The sequence below is a fragment of the Ochotona curzoniae genome, unplaced genomic scaffold (assembly GCF_017591425.1).
Source record: "Ochotona curzoniae isolate NIBS_2020 unplaced genomic scaffold, NIBS_Ocur_1.0 contig_883, whole genome shotgun sequence".
Taxonomy (NCBI): Eukaryota; Metazoa; Chordata; class Mammalia; order Lagomorpha; family Ochotonidae; genus Ochotona; species Ochotona curzoniae.
The window spans coordinates 71395079-71422049 of NW_024466599.1; the positions used below are offsets into that span (position 1 = coordinate 71395079).

Sequence of the window (26971 nt, forward strand, 5' to 3'; positions counted from 1 at the left end):
CATTGAACAAGGAGTTTTGCCCAAGTACAGACCCTGGGCTCAATCTTGGCATGGAGCACCTCATTGAATCCTCCCAGCAGCCTTGCATGGGGCACCAATTCATCTTTATAGGGGAAAAAATTGATGTGGAAAAGGTTGCATCTAAGGTGCAGGAAAGGAATCAGGGGAGTCTCATTCATCCCAGACTCTGGCCCAGAACCTACCTGTGACCCCAGTGACGAGTTGCATCCTACAACCAATGTCGAAAGGAAACACTAGACTCAGATCTTGGACCAAGCCCTACGATTGGTACCAGATGCCCGTCCTCTGTGTGGAGCTGTGTTAAAGGGACCCAGAGCTTGTTTTAATCAAATATGGTAAGGCAGGTGGGCATGGAAGTATGTATCACAAGGGGAGATGCCTACATTGCAGTTTGTGCAAGGAGGAGGCACAGTGGCAGGCAGGAGGTCAGAGGAGGTGAGCAGTGAGCACAGGTAAAGGCCTTCCTGTGACTTCCAAGGTGGAAATGATCAGGAACGTGTAAATGCTCCTAGGATTAGTAGATAGAATATTCACAGGGAGCGCTAAGGTTTAGGTGGCTTGGTTTAGCAGACTCTAGGTACCCAGTTGCCTAGGTACTAGTTGCCTCAACCGGCCCCAAGTTGCTTAGGATCAGGAATTGGGGATAGAGTGGGGCGGGCTCTGGGTTGGTTGGCTTGCATGTGAAAGCTGTGCTGGACAGTAATTACTCTCCCTGGGGCTTGGCTGACTCTGGGAAGCCCCTGATATCAAAGTACCGAGGCTAGGGAGCAGAAACCCTGCCTATTTCTCAGGCCATCCCGTCTAACTGGGCTGTGTTCCCAGCCACGTCATGGGTTGAAATCCCCCACCCTTGGGAACCATGTAGGAGAAAGTGTGAGTACATAGGTCAGTTGTGTCCTCACACCTCCAGGAATTATTCTGGAACCACTTCCCTAGTCTGTGACCATGGAGATACCTTAACATCTCCACAGAGCTGGGTAGCACAGGAAGCACCTTCTGCATTCTGACTCTACAACCACCACTGTGTGTGCACCGTGGAGTACAGAGGGTAGCAACCCTTATTCCTCCATGTGGGCTCACCACATCCCATTCTGGGCCCAGCACAGTCCCTGCCTAGCACATAAATAAGCACTCAATGAAAGTGAGGTCGCTTGAAACTGCGGCTCAGCCCTTGGTCCCGGTGCATGGCTGGTAGAGGGCAGAGCCAAGATTCAGACCAAAGACTTCAACGCAGAGCCCTCCCCTAAGAGCTAACAGAGCTCTCCCTGACTGACCCCAGTGTACACTCCAGGGTTGGCGAGAGGTCCAAAGTGAAGGTGAAATCCTCAAGGGTTCATGCTGGGTGGGCTGAGGCCCTGCTCAGTGCCCAGGAATTGTCCACCCTGGCCGCTCCCAAGGCAACCATGCATGACGTTAGTGTATGGCCTCCACTCACTGCCCCAGAGGCTCCCTCCCCTCCACCTTGGCTCTTCCTTGTGCTTAGAGCAGTGACTCCTCTCCTGGAGTCCCTACCCAGGCCCCACAGTCGAGGGGTTCCCCTGCCCAACTGTGTCTGTCACCCTCTCTCCCCGTCCCATGCTTCCCAGGGCAGATGGAGGCACAGGAGACTGCTACTCCACAATTATGCTGACTCTCTGGCCCTCAAGCAGAGGACCCACAGTGAGACATGCCAGCCCACTACAGCTGGGGACGAAAGCGGTGTTCCAGTGGATATTCTGTTGCATGGAAGGGGGTAGAGCGGCACCCTGTCTGTTCCCAAAAGATAGAGGAAAAAAATATTGAAGATTCTCACTGCACACAAGTGATGGATGTTTGAGAAAACAGACATACCTTCTGTGGTTGGCACATGACACAGTATACACCTGTACGGAAATATCGCTGTATACCCCATAACATGGGGGGTCCTTCGAAAAGTCTGAAAGAAGGAAGGAATGAACAGATGAATTTAGTTTGGTGCCCCCCCAAAATTTAAATCCATACCTTATTTATTTAATAGCACGTGTATTTTTTCATAAAATTTTTTGGACTGGTGTGCATGGATTTCAAAAAAATGTGTTTATACCAAAGTAAACTAGTCTTTTCATTTTTTTCCATGAATTTTTTGCCCATGTATATATAAATTTTATGATTCAATTTTTTTTGAAAAAAATAAATGTAGTGGCCTCCCCGGGAAAGAAGGAGAGTGGGCCTGAGCCAGAGAAGGCTTTGGATGACCTTGTAATTGAGAGACAAACGTCCCAGCTGACTTGTGCTAACCCGGATAACAGCTTGGGATTTTTGCTGCTCTGGCCACAGTGACTGAGCTGAGTGAGTCGGAATTGTACCTCAATGAGGTTGCACCCTCATCCTGCACAGGTCCAGGCTCAGCAGGCAGCAAAGCCCTCTCCAATCCTGCCCTTCTTCCCTCTGCAGTCTAACTGCAGTGGCCATTGTCCAACTTCTTGACCCAAGTGGCATTTACCCTGCTTCAATATTTACATATCTTGGTAGCTTCTTAGAACATTGTCATTTGCTGCCTATGTCCCAGGAGGAGAGGAGGGAAGGCCAGGGCTTTACACCTTCCACGAGATGTTTCATAGTTAGGAAGGAAGCATTGGATAAAGGAGCTGGGCTTCTTCCAAGTGTTCTCTTGGGGATGGTTTCTGATCCTGCCTGTGGAAAGCTTCTATGGAATCCTGTTGGAGTAGGCAACCACCTAAGTCTGTGATCCTGTCATTGAGTAATCCTGTGACTCTGCGATCCTGTGACCTTATGTGATCTAGTGATCCTCCAGCTGTGACCCTATGACTCTGTGACTCTATGACCCTTTGATCCTGTTATTCAGTAACCCTGTGATGTTGTTATACTAAGATCTGGTGATCTTGCACCCTGTCACTCTGTCACCCTGTGACCCTGTGACCCTGTGGTCTGGTATTCCACTAGCCCTGTGACCCTGTGATCCTATCACTTAGTAACCCTGTAGTCTTATGATCTCGTGTTCCTGTAACCCTGGGACCCTGGGACCCTGACTGGCTGTTGGGCAGTAACAGGGCTCTTTCCTGCCTCTGTGCTATTCCTTCACCTTTTCCCTGAACAGAGTGGAAGTGAAATGAGATGATTCAGTCTTGAACAGATATTGTGAGAGAAAGAGGGAGAGGAAAGAAAAAGGAGAGAGATTCTTCCAGACAAATATGAGGACACTTTCTGAAAATAGTACAAGTGGGATTAGAAGATACACGTTCCCTGGGGGCCAGAAGTGTTTGAAATCTTGGCTGAGCTTCATATGATTCCACAAACTTCTGGAAAACTCTCCCATAGACACAGATCTTAAGATTGCTTTGTGCCTTAACAAGCTTGTCATTTAATCCCACTTTCCCATGAGCCTTTTGAAATCCCCTTGCCATCTTCCTCAACCCCTGCCACCCCCCACCACCATCCCGTGACTTTCAATAGTCCTTCCTCAGACCCCACACACTCCAGTTTCATGTTTCTTTCAATGAGAGGGGAAAAAAATTGGCTCTATGATTTGCAAAGGTGGGATGAACAGGCCCTGTTTGGCACGGTCCTTCTGAGCAGGTTCCAGTTCCCAAAAGATAACTTGGTGCCAAGAGGAAGACAAGTCTTCATTGGAGCTCTCACTCCTTCCCTCAGACTGGGATTTGGATGTGTGTCTGACTGCAAGCCAGACGCAGAATTTCAAAAGTTGCTGGTCTTGTTCCAAATAGGTCACCCTCAGCAAACATTCCACTCTGCCTTTCCAGAAGCCACTCTCGGCACAGAAAAGTTCCCCTGCCCTCATTTCACCTACATGCCTCTAACCACCCAGCCAGCTCTGCAACGCTGGCGACAGGCAGAGGCCATTGAGCTTCTAACCCTCTGCTCTGTGTGTGCCACGACAGCTCTGTAAGTTGCCTTCCTTGACAACTCACAAGCTGTGGTTTTGTTTTTGTTTTCTTGCTTCTGAACGGAATGAATTGAGATATCTAAGCAAAGGGAACAAGGCACATGCATGCCAGAACTCACTGGGAGTACAAGGCAGCCTGGTGGAAGGAGTGTCCCTCCTGGGGACTGGAGAGTAGCCGGCAGGATGTCCTCCTTTACCCAGAAAAGCAGCTTTCATATCATTTGCCGGAAGGTCATACCTGTGAGATTAGACCACACAGGAGATAAGATCATGATAAGAACCAATCACCAGCCAAACACGTGGAGGTTCATGGCTTTTGGTTGTAGTCTGGGAGTGGGTGAGGAGAGCTTTGATACCAATTGCCCATAATTGTGGTTCAAACAAACAAACATAAATGCCCAAAGCAAAAAATATTCACAATAGGGTTCGTGCCATGATATAGTGGGTTAAGGCTCTGGCTGCTGTGCTGGCACCCCATAAGGGTACCAGTTTAAGTCTCAGCTGCTTCACTTCTGATCTAGTTCCCTGCTTAGTCCTGGGAAAACAGTGGAGGATGACCCAATTCCTTGGGCCCCTGCACCCGTCAGGGAGACCCAGAAGAAGTTTCTGATTCCTGTTTCAAACTGGCTCTGCTCTGGGAAGTGGTACTTGAAATTCAATAAATCTATAGATGGCTAATTTCCTCTGTTTTAAAAAAATTATTTATTGGTTTGAAAGCCAGAGTTACAGAGAAAGGTAGAGAGACATGAAGAGAGCAGGATCCTCCATCTGCTATCCCCAGATGGACAAAACAGGCTGAGGTGGGCTGCTAAGGATCCAGAAACTTCTTCCAGATACTGCACATGGCCACAGGGTCCAAGAACTTGGGCCATCTCCCACTGCTCTCTCAGGCACGTTAGTAAGGGGTTGGATCGGAAATGGAGCTGCCAGGACTCCTACCAGCACACATACGGGAGGCTGGTGTTTCAGGAGGCGGCTTTACCTACTGTGTCCCAACACTAGCTCCTACAGCAGGCTAGTCTCTGAGTTGATGATTTTGCATGGCTTGTGAATAATGGTATAAATATCCAAATGACCATTGGCCCAAAATTGCCCTCCCATACATACTTTTTTTCACTCTAGCAAGTCCCCAAGTACTTTTGGAGATTATCACCTGTCTCTCTCCATCTCTCTCTCTCTCTCTCTTTCTGTCTGTCTCTCTCTCGGCTTTTTCCTGTACTGCGCAGCACTGGCAGTGGAAAAGAAACACACAGAAATAGGCAAGATTCTTAGGTTGCTGCTCTGCTTGGCATCCTGTCCCCTGTCTTCTCAGAACGCCTGGGGGAAAGCATGCCACTTACAGAAAAGGAAAAAGAATCTGAAAACAGTATTCAGTCAGGAGGAGACTATTTCCTGTGAATGTGTATAAAGTTACTCTCCTCCCCATGTTCCAAAAGCAGAGCCTACCCATGCAGACGTTCATGGCGATGGGGGACTTCTGGATCGTTTTGTTCCTTGAGCAAGCCTCGCCATGGATTAGTTCATGTAATGCCTGTAACACCTGATGAGTGTGTGCATCCCGGGTGAAGGAGTCTGTTGCCGTGAATTCAGGCTCAGAGTTCCCTGGTGACAGCTTCTTCTCCGCTTTCCCAACCTCTTTTGCAAGAGGAACTCCCAGCAGCCACAGGCATCCTGGTTGGGAGCTCCCCTTTGTCATGGGACCTGCTTGGAAGCCATCCTCAGGAGCTGGCAAGTGTCTCAGACGTTTGTCATCCTGGGTTCCGGAAAGCCCTGGGACTCTTGGAATCTCAAGAATACTAACCCGAGGGAAGAGCTCTTGTAGGATCTCAGAAGTCAGACTGTTCACACAAGGTTTGATATTTGATAACACACGGACCAGTTTCAAAAGGGGATGACCACACAGCACCCTCCAACATCTCTCAGAGCAGGAGCCCATGACAGGCACATCCGCCATTTTTCCATCACAGATAGCCATGGATGAATGCTGATGTGCAGGAAGTCTTCTTGCCCAGGCCTCATCCTCACCAGCGTTCAGGCATCATTAGGGTGGTGAGCTGGGCAGAGTGTTAGCTGTGCTCCTCCCACATTCTCCCGTGGGGCCCTCAGGTAGTGCACCAGGTGTAGCCACAGACAGGAAGCAGTCTGATGTCCCACAGTTGTGTACTGGTTACTGGCAAGCACACAGGATCGTCTCTCAACCCAGGCTGCCTGAAGCTGTCTGGTTTAGATGTGAAATGGACAAGCTTGTCTCAAGAAATTCATCTGTGGACCCATACAGAGCACCTGTTTTTTGCAAGACACCTGCTAGACGTTGGAGACGGAACAAGATCTAGTTGCTGCCAGGAAAGGGGACAGCAGTGTTGGCTTAGCTTTGGGGGAGAGTCAGATTTGAGTAAGCTGTCTAGGCAGAGGAAAAAAAAAGTTGCAAGAAGGAATCACTTTTATTTGTATGGTGAGTGGTCAGAGATGTGAGCAGACAGGGCCGTGCCTACGTGCAGTGCTTAATCCTTCAGAGAGGCTCGGGAAGCCAGCTGTAATTAGCTGTCCCTTTTTTTTTATTACTTAAATTGAAGCAACTAATTGATTCCTTAATTAATGCCTTTAAACTACCTGGGGACACAGAGTGCCAGAGAGTTCTTCGAAGTGCTAAATATGACTTCGAAGTCCTGGGAAGCACCTGGCTCCCACATGGATCCACAAAGCACAGGGGAGCTCATGCTGGGAAAAGTCAGTTTGGAGGAAGGCTGACAGCATCATCCTCCCCTTTGGTCTTCCCCCAAGGTTTTCCCCTGGTCTTCAATTAAAACATCCTTCCTGGGCTTACAGTTACCCTGCATCAAGCCCTGGCTTGTTGGAGGTCTGCAGGTGGGAAGAGCTTGTTGGAAAGAACAGTCTATTCCATGCTGGGACCATCTATAAAATGTCTTTATCAAGGGCAGCTACGGGCAAGAAGGAAGCGTTCCCTTTGGGGAGTGTGCGTTCATCGTTAAGTCTTAGAAGTTATGCAAGAGTGGACAGAACAGTGCCGGAGGCAGCCAGCCGGCCCTCAGTTCTGTGAAACACTCACTTAGCAGCCCTGGGACCCCCATGGGCCCTCCCTGCCTGCTTCTCCTTCTCACAGTAAATCAGGCAGAAGGTGTAGGACCCAAGCTGAGGAGAGAATGAAGCAGAAGCAGGAGGCTTTCTCTTCAATTCCTGGCAAGCCCTTCCAAGTTCACTTGAAAGGTCTGAGTCTAGGTTCTCAAGAGTTGGGAGGGTTTTGATTAGATCATTGTCTGGCTGGGTTGTCTTTCTTAGAATCAAGCAGAAAGCATCTCACATCTGGGACATTTTTTAATGTGTCTCTTTGTTTTTAATCATGCAGATGTTCACAGCTGCAAACCCTTCCCTAATGTGGAATTGTTTTTCTTTCCCTTAGTAAATTTCCTGGCTTACCCTTACAAATTAATCTACGATCCTGGAAGCCAACTCATGACAGATATAAACTCTCAAGAGACTGCTTTTTTTTATTTTACCTCCTTTATATTCTTGTTTGGAAACATTTCTTAGTGTAGTTTATGTGACTAAAGATTAGATTGAGTCAAATGAATGTGTTAGCAGCAGGAAGGCCACATCACAGAATCACATAGAAACCTAAAAATTAATAGAACAAAGACAAGTGATTGGAAAGCAAAAGATCCCAAGACAATTTTGCAGATTTGCTTTTATAATGCATTCAGTTCTCTGGTGCACTGTATGTTCATGGTGGCAAAGAGGCCAAGGTTTAAATCTGCCAGTTCAGGATGTACCAGGATGGAAGCCAGCTCCCCGTCTCCATGGGGAATTTATTCATCCTAGGACCCCTGAGACCCCCTGGAACCTGTGGATACTCACCTACCTTATATAACGTGGTGTCACGTCTGCAAAGAGCCTGTGCACACCCTCCCATAGAATTTAAATCATCTCTGGATTACTTATAATACCTAATATAAATGCCGGATCAGTCTTGGCTGAACTGTATTGCTTGCAAGGAAAGACAGCTGCACATGGACAGTACAGACAAAATGGTTTGTGGAATATTTCAGATTTGTGCCTGGTTGGCTCCCTAGCTGCAGAACCCTTGGGGCATGGGGCCAACTGTTACCTGTTACATTTGAAAAGAAAAGGGTACTGTAGATTCTCAGCCACAGGGACCTCAATTCGCTGACAGCCTGTGGGCTGTCGGAGTTGCCACACACACCACCAGCACCACCATCTCGCAGAGGTTCTGAATTAGGGGATCTAGGCTCAGGCAGCCACACCTCCAGGGAACCGAGTATAAAGCCAGCTCCAAGAATCCCATATGCATGCCAAGCTGCCTCTACTTGAGTTTAGCAGGGTTCTTTTCCCCACCTAGCCAACTATACCTAATAATAGCAGAAGTCTCCTGGGAGCCACAAGGTCCGTCAGCTGCCCAGAAAGCAGTAGGTGGAGAAGGGCTCCTGACCTCGGCCCGGGTCAGGCTAAACCACAGCAGTCCTCTCTCTTGTCTGTTAGAAACCTGGACTAGGGGGTGACCCTGGACCTCAGTGGCAACCCTGTTCTGTTCTTATTTTTTTAAAGATTTATTTTTTATTTTTATTGGAAAGGTGGATATACAGAGAGGAGAGACAGAGAGGAAGATCTTCTGTCCAATGATTCACTCCCCAAGTGAGCGCAACAGGCCGATACTATGCCGATCCAAAGCCAGGAGCCTCTTCCGGGTCTCCCACGCGGGTGCAGGGTCCCAAAGCTTTAGGCCGTTCTCGACTGCTTTCCCGGGCCACAGGCAGGGAGCTGGATGGGAAGCGGGGCTGCCGGGATTAGAACTGGCGCCCATATGGGATCCCGGACATGCAAGGCGAGGACCTTAACCACTTGCGCCACCGCGCCGGGCCCTGTTTTGTTCTTTTTGCTCTAAGAGACCTCAGCTAATGATGGAGACACAGCCTCAATTTCCTCATCTGCAAAATGGGGATACAGTTAGACCACCTCACCTGTGCCATCAACAGAATGGGTCATCCTATACCTGTGGAGATGACCATTTGAGGCCACCTGCCCAACAGCCCAGTCCCCGCCCTGGCAGCAGCCTGGGCTCTTGACTTGGGCGTCCCTAGGAATGCCATGTTAGGGCCTGACGTTGTAGAACGGGGGATCTGGAGCTATGTCCATGAGGCATCAGAAACCCTTTTCAGGCACCATGGCCCTACCTGCAGCCTGGGCCCATCTCATACCACAGACTATTTTCCCCAACCCAACAAGAGAGTGAAAGGCAAAGCCACATAGTGGTCACCAGCACAGATTCCAACCCCAGCCCTGCCCCTGGCGAGCTGACTTTGGGCAAATAATATCATTGCTTTGTGCCTCCGTTTGTTCATCTGGGCAATGGGTACATCCGTGCACTGGCTTAAACTAGTTCCCCCAGATGAAGCTGTAGGAATGATGCTTGGCTTACAGCAAATGCCAGGTGGGGCCGGTGATGCTAACCTGTGTGTCTTCTCCTCCATCCCACGACCCCCCGGGCAGTGCCTAGCCCCTCCTGTAATGGCTTCGACACCACCCTCTCAAGGCCGTGCCGCGTGCCTCTGGGAAAGGGAGTCTACTTCATTGCCACTGTGCGTCTGGCAACACCACAGTTCTTAAAGGCAAGTACCTGTGTGAGCCTCAGGCTCCTCCCTCCCGTGTGGTGCTCCCTCTCTCCTTGCCTGCGCGATGGGATGGGAAGGGCACGAAGGCTGTCCCTGGGCTTTGGGAATCTCAGATGTCTCGAGTCTGTCATGTCGGTGGCATTGGCAGTTCACACGGAGCTGGAAAGCCATCTTCCACATGTTTCCCACACTTGCAGTGGTGTGCCGTTTTGGCTCGTAGGTATTTTTCCCCAGCTTGGGAAATAAATTTAGTATCAACTCCAACCGAAATTATCTCAGATGATGAGCTCCAGTCCAACACGCCTCGGAGATTCGCACCGAATGATTTTAACTTCTGTTACCTACCACACACTCCTTTGGAACAAACCGGGGCTGAGCGTCTGGCACCCCCAAACAACTTCTTTTTTTCTCCTCCCCCCCCCCGCCACCCCACCCCGCCTTCCAATACAGGAAATGTGCATAGTTGATGAACCGCTAGAGGAATTCACTTCAAGGCATAGCTTGGAATGGAAATTTTTATTTCTGGATCACAGGTTTGTGAAAAAGAAAAACATGTTTGGGTTGGGTTCCTTTCAAGTGTTGCTTGCATGCACCGGGCTGTCCTTGGGAGGGAAAAGGCCAGCCTAGTGCGGGGGAAGGAGGAGGAGTTGCTGGCCGAGGGCAAGGTGGCTGGCCCCTGACTGGCGTCTGTGCCACTCACGGAAGAGGGTCCTGTGTTTAGGTCACAGGCTCCCCCGGCCCTGCGGCACCCTGTGACTAACCCACACTTGAGGCTTTTTCCAGCTCACAGGAAGGTGGCAGCAGATGTGAGCAACCACTCATCTCACTGCTGCCACCACCCCTTTGATCCTTTGCCCCAGTCTTTTTTTTTTTTTTCCTTCTGTACTTTGTAACATCCATCACCGTTTGGGAACTAGCAGTCTCCCAGCCCGTCCAGCCCTGGGCTGACCCAATTGATTGAATGATCCACTGGTCACGATGTTTGTAATTCTCCCTGCTTGGCTAACTGAGGGATCGAGGGTCCAATGCAGGGGCAGGCATTTGCTGTAGCCATGAAGAAGCTGCCTGGTTCCAGGGCTGCTCCTGACCCCAGATGCACCCGTGACAGACAGCGGATGATGGCTCAAGCATTTGGCTTCCTCCCTCCTCCACGGGAGACCTGGATTGAATTTCCAGATCCTTGCTTCAGCTTGACTCAGCCCTCACTGTCAGAGGCATTCAGGGCGAGAACCAGCAGACGAGAATTCACTCTCTCTGCTTCTCAAAATAAAACTGGTTTGAAAAACACCAAGGCAGTAGAACCCCTTGGGAGATCACAGCCTCTCTGGTTGTCCTCGTTGCAAAGTTGCCTTCCTTGAAAAGTGAGATCTGCGGATTGGTGTTAACCAAGCAGCCTGCACCTGCATAGAGGAGGGTTCCCCCTCAATGAGCACCCACTTTGTCCTCCCGCAGAGCCCCTCCCATCATAGGCTACCTGCCTTTCGAAGTGCTGGGCACCTCGGGTTATGACTACTACCACATCGACGACCTGGAGCTCCTGGCCAGGTGCCACCAGCACTGTGAGTACTGCCTGTCCCGTCCAGGCGTGGGCCTCCAGCTCTGGCTGTGCTTCTGCTGTTGTCCTGGTGGCTCTCTGTAGGACTTGGTGTTCTCAGACGTGACCTGGGGCCATGGCAGAGGCCCTTGTCTGCACTGACTCCAAACACTTCCCCTCTTACCTCCAGGACCCGTCAACTCCCCCAGATCACACTCTAATCCTAATTGAAAAACTAAGCTGCTACTGGGGATTTGGGTTTGCTGTTATATAACACAGTTCAAAGGACAGAACACTGAACCCTCATTGCTGCCCCTTAATCAGCAGACAGGTATGGGTCTGCGGCTGCAAGCTAGACACTGAACTAGCTTGGCACATAAGGCCAGTTGGCACCTCGTTCTTGCTCAGTAGAATGGCGTCTGCCAGAAAAGCTAAAAGGGGGTGACTTCATACCATGTTGTCATTCATCAAAAGGGGTATACATGGGATAATGGGGGGGTTCAAGAGGACCCGTTCTCTAGCCATTGGAAGGGAAAGGAAGCTAGCTGCTGCACAAGAGTGGCAGACATTGTGGGAGTTAGGACACATGCTCTGGGGGAATGCAGTCACGTACATTACTAGGTTTGCACTGTGTGAGAGGAGCCACGACTAGCCACCTGGTGCTCCCTTTTCCGTGAAGCTCTTACAGCTTCAAAGAGCAACGTCTGCAGTGATGACCTGTGGCTCCTAATACATCGATTATTGGCATCATATTGTAATACAAGGGTCCTTCAAAGAGTTCATAACACATGAAATGAAAGTTAAGTATGGGACCCGGTGCAATAGCATAGTAGTTAAAGTCCTCACCCTGAATATGCGGGGATCCCATATGGTTGCCAGTTCTAATCCCAGCAGCTCCACTTCCCAGCCAGCTCCATGCTTGTAGCCTGGGAAAGTAGTCGAGGACAGCCCAAAGCCTTGGGACCCCGCACCCACATGGGAAACCCAGAAGAGGCCCCTGGCTTCGGATTGGCTCAGCTCCAGCCATTGCCGTCTGCTTGGGGAGTGAAGCATCAGAAGGAAGATCTTCCTCTGTTTCCTCTCTGCATATCTGCCTTTCCAATAAAAATAAATAAATCTTTAAAAAAAAAAAAGTTAAATCTGAGGACGAATGACTGGCCCAGTTCAGTTATCCCTGCCCCATATTACAGTGCCTGGTTCCAATCCCAGCTCCACTCCTGCTACCAGCTTCTTACTGATGTATGCCCTAGAAGGTGGCAAGTGGTGGTTCGGGAAGCTGAGTCCCCGCCAGCCATGTGGGAGTTCATGCCTTCCAGCTTTGGCCTGGAGGTTGATATATTTTGCATAAACTTTTTGAAGCTCCCCATCTGTATGCATTAAAAAAAACAAAAAAAAATCCCACCAGGATAAACTTATCTTTTAATTCTGTTTTTCCGTTCCCTCCTAGAAGCCTTGCCTGGAGTCCCCATTAGAACTTCCTCTTCTGTGCTGTTCTTGTGGAAGGAGGAACAAATTTGAGGTGCAGGTGCATCCACTCGTGTCTGACACGTTTAGCCCCTCCTCAAAGCACAGTGCTAGGGCCACATGCACACGAAGGATGGACAAGATGTGTACAATTATTGGCCTACGAGTCACAGAGTAATTTTTTTTTCTCAGTCACAAATCCCAATGTGATTTGTGCTCCCAGAAAAACTGGAGAAGCAGCAAACCCTGCAGGCAGAAGGCTGCAGATGGCTCCAGACCAGCCTAGCCTAGCCCAGCTCCAGTCACCACAGCCATTCACGGGGAACCAACCTGTGAATGGAGGGGAGGCCTCTCTGTCTGTGTTTCTCTCCCCAACCTCCACTCTTCTTTTCTCTAATAAAGAAATAAATGCATGTTCCCAAACAGTTGGAGAAGCTCAGCTGCTTTGCAAGTTTTGGCTGTTTCTGGCTTGGACAGAAATGTAACTCTTGGGGAAAAGGTGGTTGGGTGTCAGCACGTATTTCATGCAGGACCCATTCTCTGCCCATAGTGATGCAGTTTGGCAAAGGCAAGTCGTGTTGCTACCGGTTTCTGACCAAAGGGCAGCAGTGGATTTGGCTGCAGACGCACTATTACATCACCTACCACCAGTGGAACTCCAAGCCCGAGTTCATCGTGTGTACGCACTCAGTGGTCAGGTACCATTTTGCGGAGGGTTGGGGAGAGGGGCCTGGCCTGTGTCCTTGCGGTGCCTGGGGGAGGGAGTAATGAGACCCCCAATGACCAAGGCATATCGGCAGGAGGCTCAGGTGTTCTCTGTTTGGGTAGTTGGAGCCCAGGCAGTCCTTTGAGGTCAAGGGAACAACCCCACAGGCTCAGCCCCCTTCTAGGTGCACAGCCTGCTCAGACTTCTTTCAAGTTTTCTACCAGACCCCTCCATGGGTGAAATAAATTTATTAGACAGGCAGAGAGACGAGAGAGAAAGAGAGGAGTGCTCGAGCTGCCAGGATATGACTTAGTAAGTTCCTGCTTCACTGACCCACTTCCATATTTTTCTCTCATCTCCGTCTATATCCCCCAGCCTTCCCTAGCTGCTGTTTTGAGAAGAAAATTCAAATGTTGCCTCTAAGTAACTCAAGCACATCCTCTCCCTTATTTTTTTGATAAGGCTTTGAAAATGCCTGCTGGCCTCGGAGGGCATGTTGCGAGAACAGATGAACTGCTCCCAGGAGAAGCTTTCTCCTGGCAGATTCCCTGGTGGCCTCGGGGAGCCCCTCAGCCCGTGGCTGGGGAACAGGGAGGATTTCAAAGGGAGGCAGTGTATCCAGCAAATCATAGATATGACCTGAGCGGGGTCACAGCTCGCCACAATGAAGGAGAGAAGTCATCTTCACACACATACACACAGAATCTCTAGAAGGCAGAAGGATTCAGTTTGGAGCTAGCTCTGAGACAAGCCTTTGAAAAGAACAGAGAAAGGGGGCAGCAGGAATCCCATTTTGTCTACACATGGCTGTCTGTATCCCTGAGTTCCATGTCTGAGGGGTCAATCCACTGAAGGCCCAAATGAAGGGGTTGGAGGCTGGACATAGCGTTGAGGGCTGTTCTTGTCATTGCTCCCTAAACTGCGGTGCGAAAGCCCTTTACCAACCCGTATTGGGCCCCACATTCACCTGGAAATGCCTTAAGCATAGGAGGCTGTGTGTGTGGATTATTCACACACACTGTGCCATTTCATGTAGGGCACTTGGGCATTCATAGAGCTGGCATCGCAGGGGGTCCTGGAGCCAGTGCCCTGGATCTCAAGGGGCAGTTGCCTACACCCCTATGTATGCAGATTCATAACAGATGCAGGTACTGAGATGGACAGATGCCCACTCCCAGCTCAGCAGAGGCGACAAGCCGTCTCTCTGCCCAAGCAGGCAGAACAAGACGAGAGAGGCAAATGCTCCTTTCTCTGGGCCCATGGCTGCCCTGGTTCTCTTTCCTACCCACATGCAGTCCTTAGTGTCGGTTCTCAGCGCACCCTGGAGGGCAGTAAGCAGCCAGTGGTTTCTGACTGCAAGCCAGTCCCTCCCACCACTACCACCATCCCCCAACCCTGACCCACTGTCACCCAGCTGAGATTTTTGCCAAGGACCCATCTGCCCCAAGGGAAGGACAGATATCATCTACACCTGTTCTTTGGGCTCTGCTCGCCACCCCAACAGACCTCCCCAGCCTCCACCTTCAGCATCTTAGAAGGAAGCACTGACCCAGCAGGGAAGGTTCCAGAGTCCTAGGAGCCCTCATCTCTTCTCAAAGACCCTTTTCTGGCCTCATCTCTGCACATGAGGTGCCATCAGTGACAGGGTGAATCGATTTAGTCATGGTGCAGTGTCTCTAAGACTAAGACTCACCTGCTGCCTTGGTTGGGCTTGCTCTTAGTTTACCTAAGAGAAAACTTTCTGATAAATGAATTTCCTGGAAAAAAAAACATCCCAGTTCAGCAGTTCAGGTTGAGCAGGCTTTCAGGAAGATTTCCAATTATGTGAAAGTAGATGGAAATGTATCTTTATTTAAAAAATAATAATGATTGGAGGGATCATGCTCCACTCTGGGGACCCTGGGTTGATGTCAGGTGGCTGTTCCTCTTCCCTGGGTACCGGGGTGGTTGGGAGGTTGGGTGTGGCTTCTCCCCTTATTTTCCCCCTTCCTCCAGATGCAGGAGGAAGAAAAAAAATTTGGAAGCAGTGGTCTCACCCACTTTACCTTGGCCCTCAGTCCTTCCACCCTCATCAACTATGTAAATATCATCAAAAATAAATTTTAAAAAATGCATTTGGAATTGAGAGAGGCAGAGAATAGTGAAGGAGAAGGGACTCCAAGCATCTTAGCCAGGTGGGCGTGTGGCCCACAGGTGGAGATGCCGATTGGGAAGCCTGTGTCCCACACGGTGGTGCCTGGGTTTGTTCTTCTGGCCCCACCTCCAGCTTCCTGCCAGAGCAGAACCTGCAAGGCAGTGGTGATGGCACAAGTGGTTCCTATCATGCCCACGGACATTCTTGCTGGAGTTCTGACTCCCAGAGACTGCAGGCTTTTGGGGAGTGAACAAGCAGATGGGCGCTAGCTCTCTGTATCTCTCAAATAAATGATAGTGTTTCACTCTCGGACATTAAAAGATTTCGAATGTGACACTTGGGAGAATGGTTGCACATGTGATGTCAGATGTCCCTCCAGCAAAGCCTCGGCAGGAAAGTCAGCGTTGACTTTGCTCACACAAGTCACAGTCTACGTGGGGCCCTCATATGGACTGCCCTGGCAGTGTGTGTTGTACAAAGAGGCCTCAGTGTCGTGCAAGCTCACTTAGCCCTTGGCCTCCTGGAATGTTCCCATCCATCATGGTCTCTTGGTTCTCTGAGCAGTTACGCAGATGTCCGGGTGGAAAGGAGGCAGGAACTGGCTTTGGAAGACCCACCTGAGGCCATGCACCCCTCAACACTAAAGGTAAGCTTGTCCCTGCCTAGGGGGCAATAGGTAGAACTTTCCGGATGTTGTCTCCATAAAAGTAGTAATCAAAGCAGAGCAGCTTATAGACATGGAGCTCTTGGTATACCTGTGTCACGGTCACAGTAGGTTTTTGTTGTTGTTGTTTTTATGTTTTCCAACTCACTCTTTGTGGCAGTCCTATGGGTGGATGTTGTGGTCCTTGTCCTTCAGCATGCAGGGGTTGACTCCCAGGGCAGCAGCAGTCCACATCTCTGGAACAGAAAGCATGGCTTTGGCGAACCTCCCGAGGATACCTATGATGTCACATTGCATTTCTTCCATAGAAAAATGCTGAGCGGTTAGTTCAATGCTTTGGACTGTGGTATAGTTCAAGTGCCCCTGTCCTTTTTCTGAGCTGTGTGCAGCTGCACTGCATCCCCAACTCAGGCAGCATCTTGTGGCTGGATGGACTGTTCCTAGGAGTCCCTCTAGCCCAACCCCTCCCAGTCTTTACCCCTCAGTTGTCTCACGGCTCACGGGAAGCTTGGAGACCATCTGCAAGTAAACTGGAGCCCTATTCTGCAAAGGTCATTTTAAAAATAGACACAAAGATTGGGAAGGAAAGGAAGGAGAGAGAATAAGAAAGCTGTGCTATGCTTCATCCAAGCTAAGAGGCTACGGAGTCCACCATTATTCTGTCTCCCACTAAGGAAGAGAAAATGCTGCCAGTCGCTGTGTGAAATGCTCTTTTTTTCATCCAGCAGAGGACACAGCCTGACGTCAGATATGCTCATATGTGAGTGGAAAACTATGTTTGTCTAGAGAGAAGCAGCCTTTAAAATGCTCACAGAAAATGTTTGCATCAAATGAAAAAAAAAAAAACTGCTTGGCTTTCCAAACTTTTTTGCACCAGAGCAAACAGATCTTTTCCCCCCATGTTTCCCCTCTGACTTTCTGAAGTAGACCCGTAGCACTGATGGAGTTCAAGTTCCATTCTCAGTCGGTGACTGAGAATCCGGGCTCCTGGTTCAGGTTGTGGCCAGGGCTCAGTCCCCCAGGCTCCCTGGGATCCCACAAAAGCATCTCTCACCCACTGAGGACCGCACTGCAAGGACAGAGATCCCCTTTGGCCATCAGAGGCAGGTGAGGGCATCCCATGGTGATGGGTGGCTGCGGTCCCTCTCTGACACAGCTGTCAGCATTCATGGATATGATTATTACCCAGCCCTGTCACACAATCTGTCAAGCATCATGTCAGAAAGTGGAATAATTAAGCTCTTAATACACAGGTGTCAGGCTCACCATATCTCACGGCCAAAGGACGGGCATAAAACATCTCATCCGGTGGAAAATTGATCATTAAGGTCTCTGTTCCTTTGGGAATCCTTAGGACATCCTCTCATAAAAAAAAAATATAGTGTTGTAAAAATCCACAAGTGCAAGCCCAGGTACCAGACTCAGAATCCCCCTTTGCAAGGAAAGCATCTAGGATGAGGCTTCGTGTGTGTGTGTGTGTGTGTGTCTGCCCCCACTTGAGTCTTGTGTAAAGTGCCAGTAAATCCCCGTGCTTGGAGGGGCCATGCAGTGGTGCCCATGGGCTGTGAGGGTGCCTACGCGCTTACTCACCTCCTGGAAGCAGGAACACAGCATACAGCAGTAGCCATAGTCCAAAGGCCCCTGTCACTGAACAGTGAGACCATGTCTGGCATTGTCCCAACATCTCTGAGCCCTTCCTGTAATTCTGTTCTGGACAAGGTCCCGCTTGTGGGTCACACTCCAATTACATCAGCTCTTCTTCTGCACACACACAATGGGCAGAACCACCATGTAAACTCACACAAAGCATTTTGTACCCTAATCTATGGGACATAGACCAGCCAGTGCACGTAGCCCAGTAGGTTCTAGCAGCTTCTCCCTGAAGATGGGAAAGGACAAGACTCTGTTTTTCTTCTTTTGATTAAAATGACCCCTGTACCTAGGCCATGGCAGATGAGAATGTGTCCCTTTGGGTCACAGCCATCAGGGATGCCTATTTTGTTTGAGGCAGAGGCATGCTGGGAGCCAGGAGCAGTGCAGAGCCAGAGGTCGAGAAGGGAGACCCCAGGCCTTTGCCCTTGCTGCACGTGGAAGGCAGGAGGTTTGCAGAGAGCAAGCCATGTGCAAGGAGCCCCAGGAAGATCTAGAGAAGTCTGACTCCTGGGATGTGCTGATTAGCTACTACGGCAGCACCCTAGCTTCTAGAACTCAACCCTTTCCCTCTTCTTAGGAAGCCCAAGGCCTCTGGGTGGCAAGGTGAGAATTTCCAGGGAAAAGCAAAATGCAATGCAAAGCCAGTTGTGAAAATCTAACTCCAAATAAAAGATGAGAAAGCGAAGGAACAACCACTTATCAGTTACAATCCTCTTGATGATGCTTGTGTGCCAAGCTGAGTGTGGGTGGGAGTGTCCCCATACATCTACTGTGTTTGTCCCAGCAGCTTCCAAGTCTTCCTGCTGCCTTGGAACCAAGGGTGTGTCATTGCCTCACACCACCTAGGGGCCACAACGCAGGCCTTGTGTCTGTGTGTTGCAGGACAAGGGCTCCAGCCTGGAACAACAGCAGCCCTTCAGCACACTGGACACGGGCACCTCCGGCCTTCACACCAGCCCCTCTCCATCAGCGTCCTCAAGAAGCTCCCACAAGTCTTCGCACACGGCCATGTCTGAACCCAACTGTGAGTGCCCTTCTGTGGATGCTGCATGGCATGGGGGACCTCACTGAACCCCATGAGGAGTCCCAGACCTACTTGGAGTCAGAGCAGTCCATGCCTGGGAAACAGAAGTTTTTCCACAGCTTGCATCTGTGGTTTCCATTCCCTAGACTTCCCCCGCCTACCAAACATCCCCCTCTTCATTCTAGTCTCTCCATTGCACCACCAAAGACACAGAATGGGTGAGGCATGGGTCAGATAACCTAGTATCCCTGGTGAGGTGGCTGATTGGGCAGGGGGCTGGCTCGCCCATCTGGTGGAAATGAAATGGGGGTGTTGCTTGTGTTACCTTCTGCCTGCTCCCAGACTGGGCAATTTTTTTTATCAGAGGCTCCCACCAAACCATTGTGTCCAGCATACCGTAGTCACGGGTCCCCTCTTTTGGGAAGCACACTTAAATCAGGAGATAACCCCTTGCTTTCTTATAGCCACCCCAACCAAGCTAATGGCAGAGGCCAACACCACTACTTTGCCAAGATCAACCACCCTACCCCGAGAGTTACCAGGACCTGGGGCCAGCCAGGCCACCACAATGCCGGTACGTATGTGTTCAACCCCAAACTTCTCAACAGCAATATACTGCCTTGGACCAGGGGATGCAAGAGCCATACATTGGCTTAGAGATTGAGAATGGGATGGTGGAGCTTGGGGAAAGGCAGTTAAATCACTCATTTGGCAGCTACGTTGAGTTTCATGAGAAAATTAACCTGGGTGGTATAGCTTTAGGACAGAAAAAATCCAAGTGGACTTTCTAAATAAAGCTCCAAACTTCAGCCTTCCAGAGTCTCTGCAGGTGCGTGGTCACGAGGCTCCTGTTTTCACACCTGTGAGGACACTGGAGAGCCATGGGAGTGACAGAAACACAGCTCTGTTCTCCAGCTCATGATATATCTCACACGCTCCAAGACCTCTCCAGAACCTCAGGGAATGAGCAGCCTCTTGGAAAGTACCCTTGCCAACGTACATGGGCACTGACTTCCACATCTGGGTTATTTGATCCCTCCTAACAAACACTGCCTACTTTAGCAGCATCAAGTCTCAGTCATGCCCCTGGAGCCTGGGTCAGCAATCAGAAGGGCCATGATGGAGAAGGCTGTTTTCTGTCTCACTACCCCAGATGGAGAACACCCATCCCTGATGACACCTGGACTGGGGTGGCTGCAGGATAGGCTCAGCAGAGACCATTGTCTGCTGCCCTGCAGAGGCGTGACCATGCGTGAGGCTTCTCCAGCAGAGATTCCAAGAGGAAGCCCCTGGAGAGCCAGCTAGAAGCTCCACAGCCTTCTATGACCCAACCTTGGAAGTCACCGAGGGTCACTCATTCCTACCCAACTTCTTGGCCCAAAACAGTGCCAAGCACACGTGTAGGGCAAGATGTGCAAGGGTCCAAGAACTTGAATGAGCACATCTGGAGGCACACACCAGGGAGCTGTGTGCCATTACTTGCTGGCACTTTGGAGACAGAGTGAGTACACTGCATCTCACTGGCTGCCACCAGACGTTATGCCCACTGTGCTTGGAAATCAGGATGAGGACATGTTTTATTTCCAAACAGCCCACTCACTCTCTTTCTCTGCAGTCACCTCTAAGTGCACCTGTTGGCTCCACCTGCCCTTCTCCCAGAGTTCCTTCAGTCCAAGGTGATGCACCAGATGCTGAAGGAGCCAGAGCACCCCTGATTCCTCCCAGCTCTGCAGGGAACCTGAGTAGCAGAGGCCAGACCTGCTTTAGCCCCATGCCTGGGGCTTCTGCAAAGCAAGATTCCTGTTGCCATTTCCTCCCCGTGCCATCCTTGGTGACACTGTCACATTTTTGCTGCTTTTTAAGTTAGGATTTGAGAGGCAGAGAAGGACATGAATACCCTTGAAAGGTCTGCAGTGGTCAAGGTTGAACCAGGTCAACTGGATGACTGGGAACCTAATCCATGTGGGTGGCAGGACCCCCATTCCTGGAGCCATCATCGCTGGCTGCTTTGTCAGCATTAACAGGAAGCTGGAAGTAGGAGCTGGAGCTGGGAATGCAATCCAGGTGTTCCAACACAGGATGTGGGTGTTGTAACCACTAAGCTAAACACCCACCCCTGGGTTGCTGTTTTTAGTGCCTCGGGGGCAGGTGCAGTTTTGAAATAGCTTCACAAGCACCCTCTTACTTTTCTTTTAAATACTCCCATAGCCTTCCAGTAAAGCAGAGGATCACCCTTCTGGGTTCTGCAAAGCATCCCCCACCCATTCCAGCCACCTGAGTGAACAGGAAGCAAAGATGTGACTGCTCACTCCCCAGGAGTCTCTCAGGATCCTAGACAGAAAGGCAGGCAAAGTGGCCCTGGGCTTCACGGCCATTATGAGGTCCTGGATGAGGATGTGGGCCTAGTGATGGGCTGAGGGGATGGGATTCAGGCTAGACAACACTGCTTGGCATTAATCCACTCAGGAGAAAAGCCACCGGCTCCACCAAGCCCTAAACATAACACGTGAGGCAGGAAAGGTGAGTGGAACAGCCCTGCAGACTGCTACAGGCAGCAGGCAACTTGAGACTGCAGGCAGACATCAAGGCACCTGTGTCCCAGGGACTCGCTCCAGTCCACTGCAGTCTGGCCCCTCCGCCCATGTGTCACTGCTCTGCCTGGGAAGTGGAGCAGCCACAGATCAGATGCCTGTACCTTCCAGAAGTCCTGATTCTGACCTATTCCCCACTCCCCACTGCGTGCCTGCAGAACCCTCTAACCCAAGCACCCAAGAGGTGCAGGTTTGTTCCTCAGGCTCCACTTTCTTCCCCAGGCTCCTCTGCCATCAGCGTCACCCTGTGACATCACGCAGCAGCTCCTGCCACAGACCGTAGTGCAGAGTTCTCCTGTCCCCGTGGCCCAGGTGAGTGTGGGATGCTGGAGCCCTTGGCGTTACGAGTCATCCCTCCAGGCGTACCTGCCTCCACCCTGGTATTCCGTAGGCATGCTCCACATCCTTTCGTCTCTGGTCTGCTTTTGAATCCTTTGACCCCTGAGCTCAGCCCTTTGCCACTTTGCTATGTTCCTGTCATTTTTTTCTTTCTTTTTTGACATCTCTGAATTGGCCATGATATTCTAGAAAAGGTCTGAATGAGGTCAGATGTCAGAAGACTCTGAAAGGATCTAAAAGCTGTGAAGCTGGGACTATAAATATCACATTTGTTTAAAAAAAAATCCAGCTTTGCTGAGTAATTCCTTCCTGGTTTCAACAACATGCAGTCGGTTACTATTTGGGTCAAAGAATGAGTGAGGTGCTAGGATGGATCAGAAGAGGATTATAACACAGCCCTTGCCCTTGGCAGTCAAGAGAGAACCTGGGAGGCTGGGCGACATGGGTCATCCAATCTGCGGTCACATCCTGCCACATCCAGTCCTCTCGGGAAGCTGGAGCTCTCGCTCTGGGATCTTTAGCTTTGACAGCCCCAGTTCTGGAGCTGGATCCGGGTCCCAGGAAATGGTTCTCCAGCCGTTCCACTTGCCAGGGTGTGGCCAACAGGGTGTTGGAACCCGAGCTTGGCTGCTGCTGCTAGCAGGGGACTCCTGTTTTCCTGTCTTTGAGCTAGTGCTTGCTGCCTGCTGGGGCCAGGCTGGCCTGGTGAGGTGAAGACCTCTCCTTCAGGCTCTGCTCCTGGAAACAGTGTACATCAAAATAATTTTATACTCTCTTAATGTCCAAAGCACATGTGGCATGAAATGAGTGAGTTTAAAAAAGAAAGCTAACCAGCAGATGAAATGAGAATTGCTTTGGCTTCAGGTTCCTACATAAGAGAGAACATGTGTGTTATCAGTACCTAATGTTGTGGCTAAAGGCCATGGAACACCTAATGCGTCATTTGTTGAGATTCAGTCAACTGCTCCTAGTTTATTAGACATTCTATGTTTAATGCTAAACTGTGTTCCTTTCCACATCTTGTGCTATACAAACTTTTCTTTTTTTAACGATTTATTTATTTTTCATTGGAAAGGCAGATTTACAGAGAAAAGGAGAGACGGAAAGATCTTCCATCCACTGGTTCACTCCCCAAGTGGCCACAATGGCTGGAGTTGAGCCCATCAGAATCAAGGAGCCAGGAATGTCTTCCAGGTCTCCCTCGTTGGTTCAGGATCCAGAGAATTTGGGCTGTCCTCCACCACTTTCCCAGGCTGCAAGCAGGGAGCTGGAAAGGAAGTGGAGCAGCTAGCATACAAGCCAGCACCCATGTGGGTTCCTGGTGCATGCAAGGCAAGGTTTTAGCCACGAGGCTACCATGCCTGGTCCCATACAATCTTTTCAAACAGTTCTCATTCCAATGAATCAGTGAGACCCTGAGATTTGTTTTTCCCCACACTCCCCAGGGTTATCCAGGAAACCACCTTCCAGGAAACACACAGAAATCAAAACTGTGGGAGCTGACAGGGTGGTTTGCCAAGCGATCTCAGTCAAGCCCCCCCTGTCTTTCAGAAATGTTCCTAAGTGAACATAGATCCATTTCCTTTCCAGACAGGCCACCATCAGGGAGATGAGAAGAGACTGACCACTGGGCGCGTGGAACACTGTGAAAAAATTAGGATCCTGCTAGAAGTAGCTGACACTGACCATGCACCTTGCTGGAACCAGCTCAGTGGCCACAAACTGTCTCCCCTGGAGGTGGCAGGTGTATCTCTGAGCCACTCCTAACTTGGCAGAACCCACCCTAGAAGCTTTTTACTTGTTTCTTTTCTAAACTGCATACCTGCTAGAGCTTGCTCAAGACCCCAGCCCACTACACCTTCCAATGCAGCTTGGAGTCTGTTTGGTGCGGCACGGGTGTTTTTGAAGTCGTAGGAAGTAGCGTTTTAAATGCAGTCTGATGGCAATCCTGAGGCAAGGGTAAGAGGGTGGGAGGAGGGCCTTGCATCACACGCTCCTGGGACTCGGAATTCCCTTGCTGGCCTTGCCCAGTGTGGCCGTGTGACACGGAGCAGGTCAGAAGCAGAACAGTCACTTTCCCAGGAAGCAGACTGGCTGCACCTCTGCTCACACAGGGCACTGGCTGGCCCACCTGGGTCCCGACATGTGGGAGTTTCTGCCACTGCTGGTTCTGTTTTGTTTGCTCATTGCTGCCTATCTTGGGCACAACCTGCCTTACAGCCTGAGCTCTCGCCCTCCCCGCTGCTTTTCCAGGTCTGGGAGGGCAGTGGGCAAAGAGACAGAGAGCCACTCTGGAGATACCAGCAAAAGAAGACAGAAATGGGCTAGAGATGAGCAGAAGGAAGGGTGAAAGTCATGGCAAGGTGTTGGGAAGTAAAGAACAGAAAGAAAAAAAAGGGCAAAATACTGAGAAAACTCATTTGTCTTCAAGATGGGGGTGCTGGAGAGCCCAGGGAGTAGGGGTTCCTCCTCCCATCTCGTGATCACAGGGAGCTGACTTCCTGTGAGGCGTCGTAGGGCGGAGATCACCTGCAGGATTCTCCTAAAGCTGGCCTCCATCCAGGAAGGCATGGATGGGGCACTGTGCAAGGCGGCTGTGACTGCCCCTCCCAAGAGGCCCTGCCTGTGCTACCTAGGGGTGACTGACAAGTGATCCCTCCACCCTTGCCCCACACCCTAGTGAACGAGCTTGAGAGGCGGCCAGGGTAGCCAGGATCCCAACTGGGGTAAGGAGAAGACCCAGAAATGGCTGTGTCCCAGGAAGACACCCAAGGGCTCTTGAACAGCCTCTCCCCCTAAGTCATTAGTTTACTGGACCAATTTGACAACTTCCAATTGTCACATCTGTGTGCTGGGGGCCTCCCAGACTTGCAGTGTAGTAGGCCAGCTTCAGGTGCAGCCTGCAGTCAAACCCTGGGCTTCACTGCGACCATGGACTCCTTGGAAATTCAGGGGACAGGCAAGGGAGGCACGTATGGGCTATGTGGAAACACAGGTAAGACAAGCCTGCAGGTGAGCATGACTCTCTGACCTTGCAGTTCTCAGCACAGTTCAGCATGTTCCAGACTATCAAAGACCAGCTGGAGCAGCGGACACGGATCCTGCAGGCCAATATCCGGTGGCAGCAGGAAGAGCTGCACAAGATTCAGGAGCAGCTGTGCCTGGTCCAGGACTCCAACGTCCAGGTGATGCCCCACCCCTCTGTGGCCCCGCCCACCCTGCCCTATGGGACCATCCTTTGCAATCGTTTCAGGACACACAACACTTCTTCCTCAGTACCCTCTGCAATGCCTCATGGAGCCCTCTGCTTCACAAAGCAGCTGGAACCTTCCCTATACAAAATGCAAGGAATGAGTCCAGCCTGACATGCCTGTCCACTGGCCAAGCATGCAGGACATGAACCTTGCTCGGCCCTCTGTGCGGGGCACACACTGTTCACTGCCTATCCTGCATTCTCATCCAGGCATCTGGCCTTTGCGCTCTGCACAGATGCCAGCTAGTTCTTCCTAACACCTAGGTGATGTGGCTCTTGCAGCACCCTCAAGGGAAGGGCTCCTCCCTGTCCCCCATTTATGGCATTTCCAGGAAGGGGGAGGGGGGTTACCTGACATGCTCTGACTGCAGTGGCTCTTACCATACCACCCCTGCCAGTGTCACTCTTTAGAATCCCTTTAAGAGAGGTTTTCTGGAGGAAAAACTTTGTGCTCATATGTTGAAAAGGACAGCCTCTTGTTGGTCTGTTTGACTTCACAAGAGCAGGATCTTGCCTCAGGCTGCAGGTGTGAATGGGAGGTTAGTGAACCTGGAATCCTGCCCTGGGGGCGCTAGCTGCCTAGCTCGCCTCAGGCTGCAGGTGTGAATGGAAGGTTAGTGAGCCTGGAACCCTGCCCTGGGGGCACTAGCCACCTAGAGCCCCTTCCCGAGAGCATCCCCTCCGCTGCTGCCCCAGGCCTGTCACAGACACCCTGCCCTAGCCACACCGCCCCTGAAGCGATTGAGCACAGCAGCACCTGTGACAGGTGCCCAGGCCAGGGACATGCTGAGAGGAGCACCCACCCCGCACACGTCTGTTGATTGGCAGGAGCTGCCTTGTCAAAGCCATCCTGCCTCTCCCTCAACAGCCTCACAGACCCTCCCTGTGCCCCCTCTGCCCTACACAGCCCTCCCTGCAGAGCTGGCACCTCACCTTAAAGAGAAGGGCCCAGATGTGGGCATTTGGCCTGGCTGGAACGCCTGCATCCTGTGTCAGAGTGCCAGCTCTGTTCGCGACTCCAGCTAACACAGACCTGGGGAGCAGCAGCGAGGGCTCCATGGTAGTTGGAGCCTGCGGCCCCTCTGCCACTCAAATACATGGCCTGCATTGAGTTCCCAGCTCCTGGCTCTGGCCCAGCCCGACCCCTGCTGTTGTGGGCACCTGGGGAGGGAAGCTGTGCATAGGAGCCCCCTCCAACTTATATCCCCTCACCCCACCCACCCCACATCCTGCCTTTCAAATAAGTGAGTTGGGTTGCTTTTTTTTTTTTAAGATTTATTCTTTTTAGTGAAAAATCAGACATGCAGAGAGGATGAGAGACAGAGAGGAAGATCTTCCATCTGCTGATCCACTCCCCAGATGACCACAACAGCTGGAGCTGAGCTGAGCCGATCTGAAGCCAGGAGCCAAGAACCTCCGCTGGATCTCCCGCACAGGTGCAGGGTTCCAAGGCCTTGGGCCATCCCTGACTGCTTTCCCAGGCCACAAACAGGGAGTGGGAAGGTAAGCAGGACCGCCAGGATTAGAACTGGTAACTACATGGGATCCACACACATTCAAGGCAGACTAGCCACTAGGTTACCACGCTGGGCCCAAATAAATTGGTCTTAAAAAAAAAAAAAAGAAAGAAAGGAAAGGGGCCTAGTGGCTAAAGTTCCCACCTTGCATCCACCAGGATCCCATGTGGGCACCAGTTTGTATCCCAGCCACTCCGCTTCCCATCTAGTTCTCTGCCTGTGGCCTGGGAAGGCAGTCGAGGAGGCCCAAAGCCTTGGGACCCTGCACCCATGCAGGAGACCCGGAAGAAGTTCCTGGCTCCTGGCTTCAGATTGGCTCAACTTCAGCCATTGCAGCTACTTGGGTAGTGAACCATTAGATGGAAGATCTTCCTCTCTGTCTGTGTTCCTCTCCATAATCTGCCTTTCCAATAAAAATATATAAATCTTAAAAAAAATAAGAAGAAGGAAGGAAGAAGAGACAAGAGAGACGGGACCAGGGGCTGGAGTTGTACATCAGGTGAAGGCTCTACCTGCGGCAGCAGTATCCCATATGAATGCCAG

The 26971-nt window shown here is 50.9% G+C and overlaps 1 protein-coding gene across 1 annotated transcript in view; it reads left to right on the top strand.

Moving 5' to 3' along the window:
• The window catches only part of NPAS2 (neuronal PAS domain protein 2), a 150840-nt gene that overhangs the window by 109802 nt on the left and 14067 nt on the right, over positions 1 to 26971 (top strand). Inside the window, exons 8-16 of the mRNA XM_040993811.1 lie at positions 9428 to 9546; positions 10000 to 10082; positions 11002 to 11108; positions 13098 to 13245; positions 15952 to 16033; positions 18587 to 18728; positions 19193 to 19302; positions 21542 to 21631; positions 24697 to 24843. Coding sequence (XP_040849745.1) covers positions 9428 to 9546; positions 10000 to 10082; positions 11002 to 11108; positions 13098 to 13245; positions 15952 to 16033; positions 18587 to 18728; positions 19193 to 19302; positions 21542 to 21631; positions 24697 to 24843 — 1028 coding nt within the window. The remainder of the gene's footprint in view (positions 1 to 9427; positions 9547 to 9999; positions 10083 to 11001; positions 11109 to 13097; positions 13246 to 15951; positions 16034 to 18586; positions 18729 to 19192; positions 19303 to 21541; positions 21632 to 24696; positions 24844 to 26971) is intronic.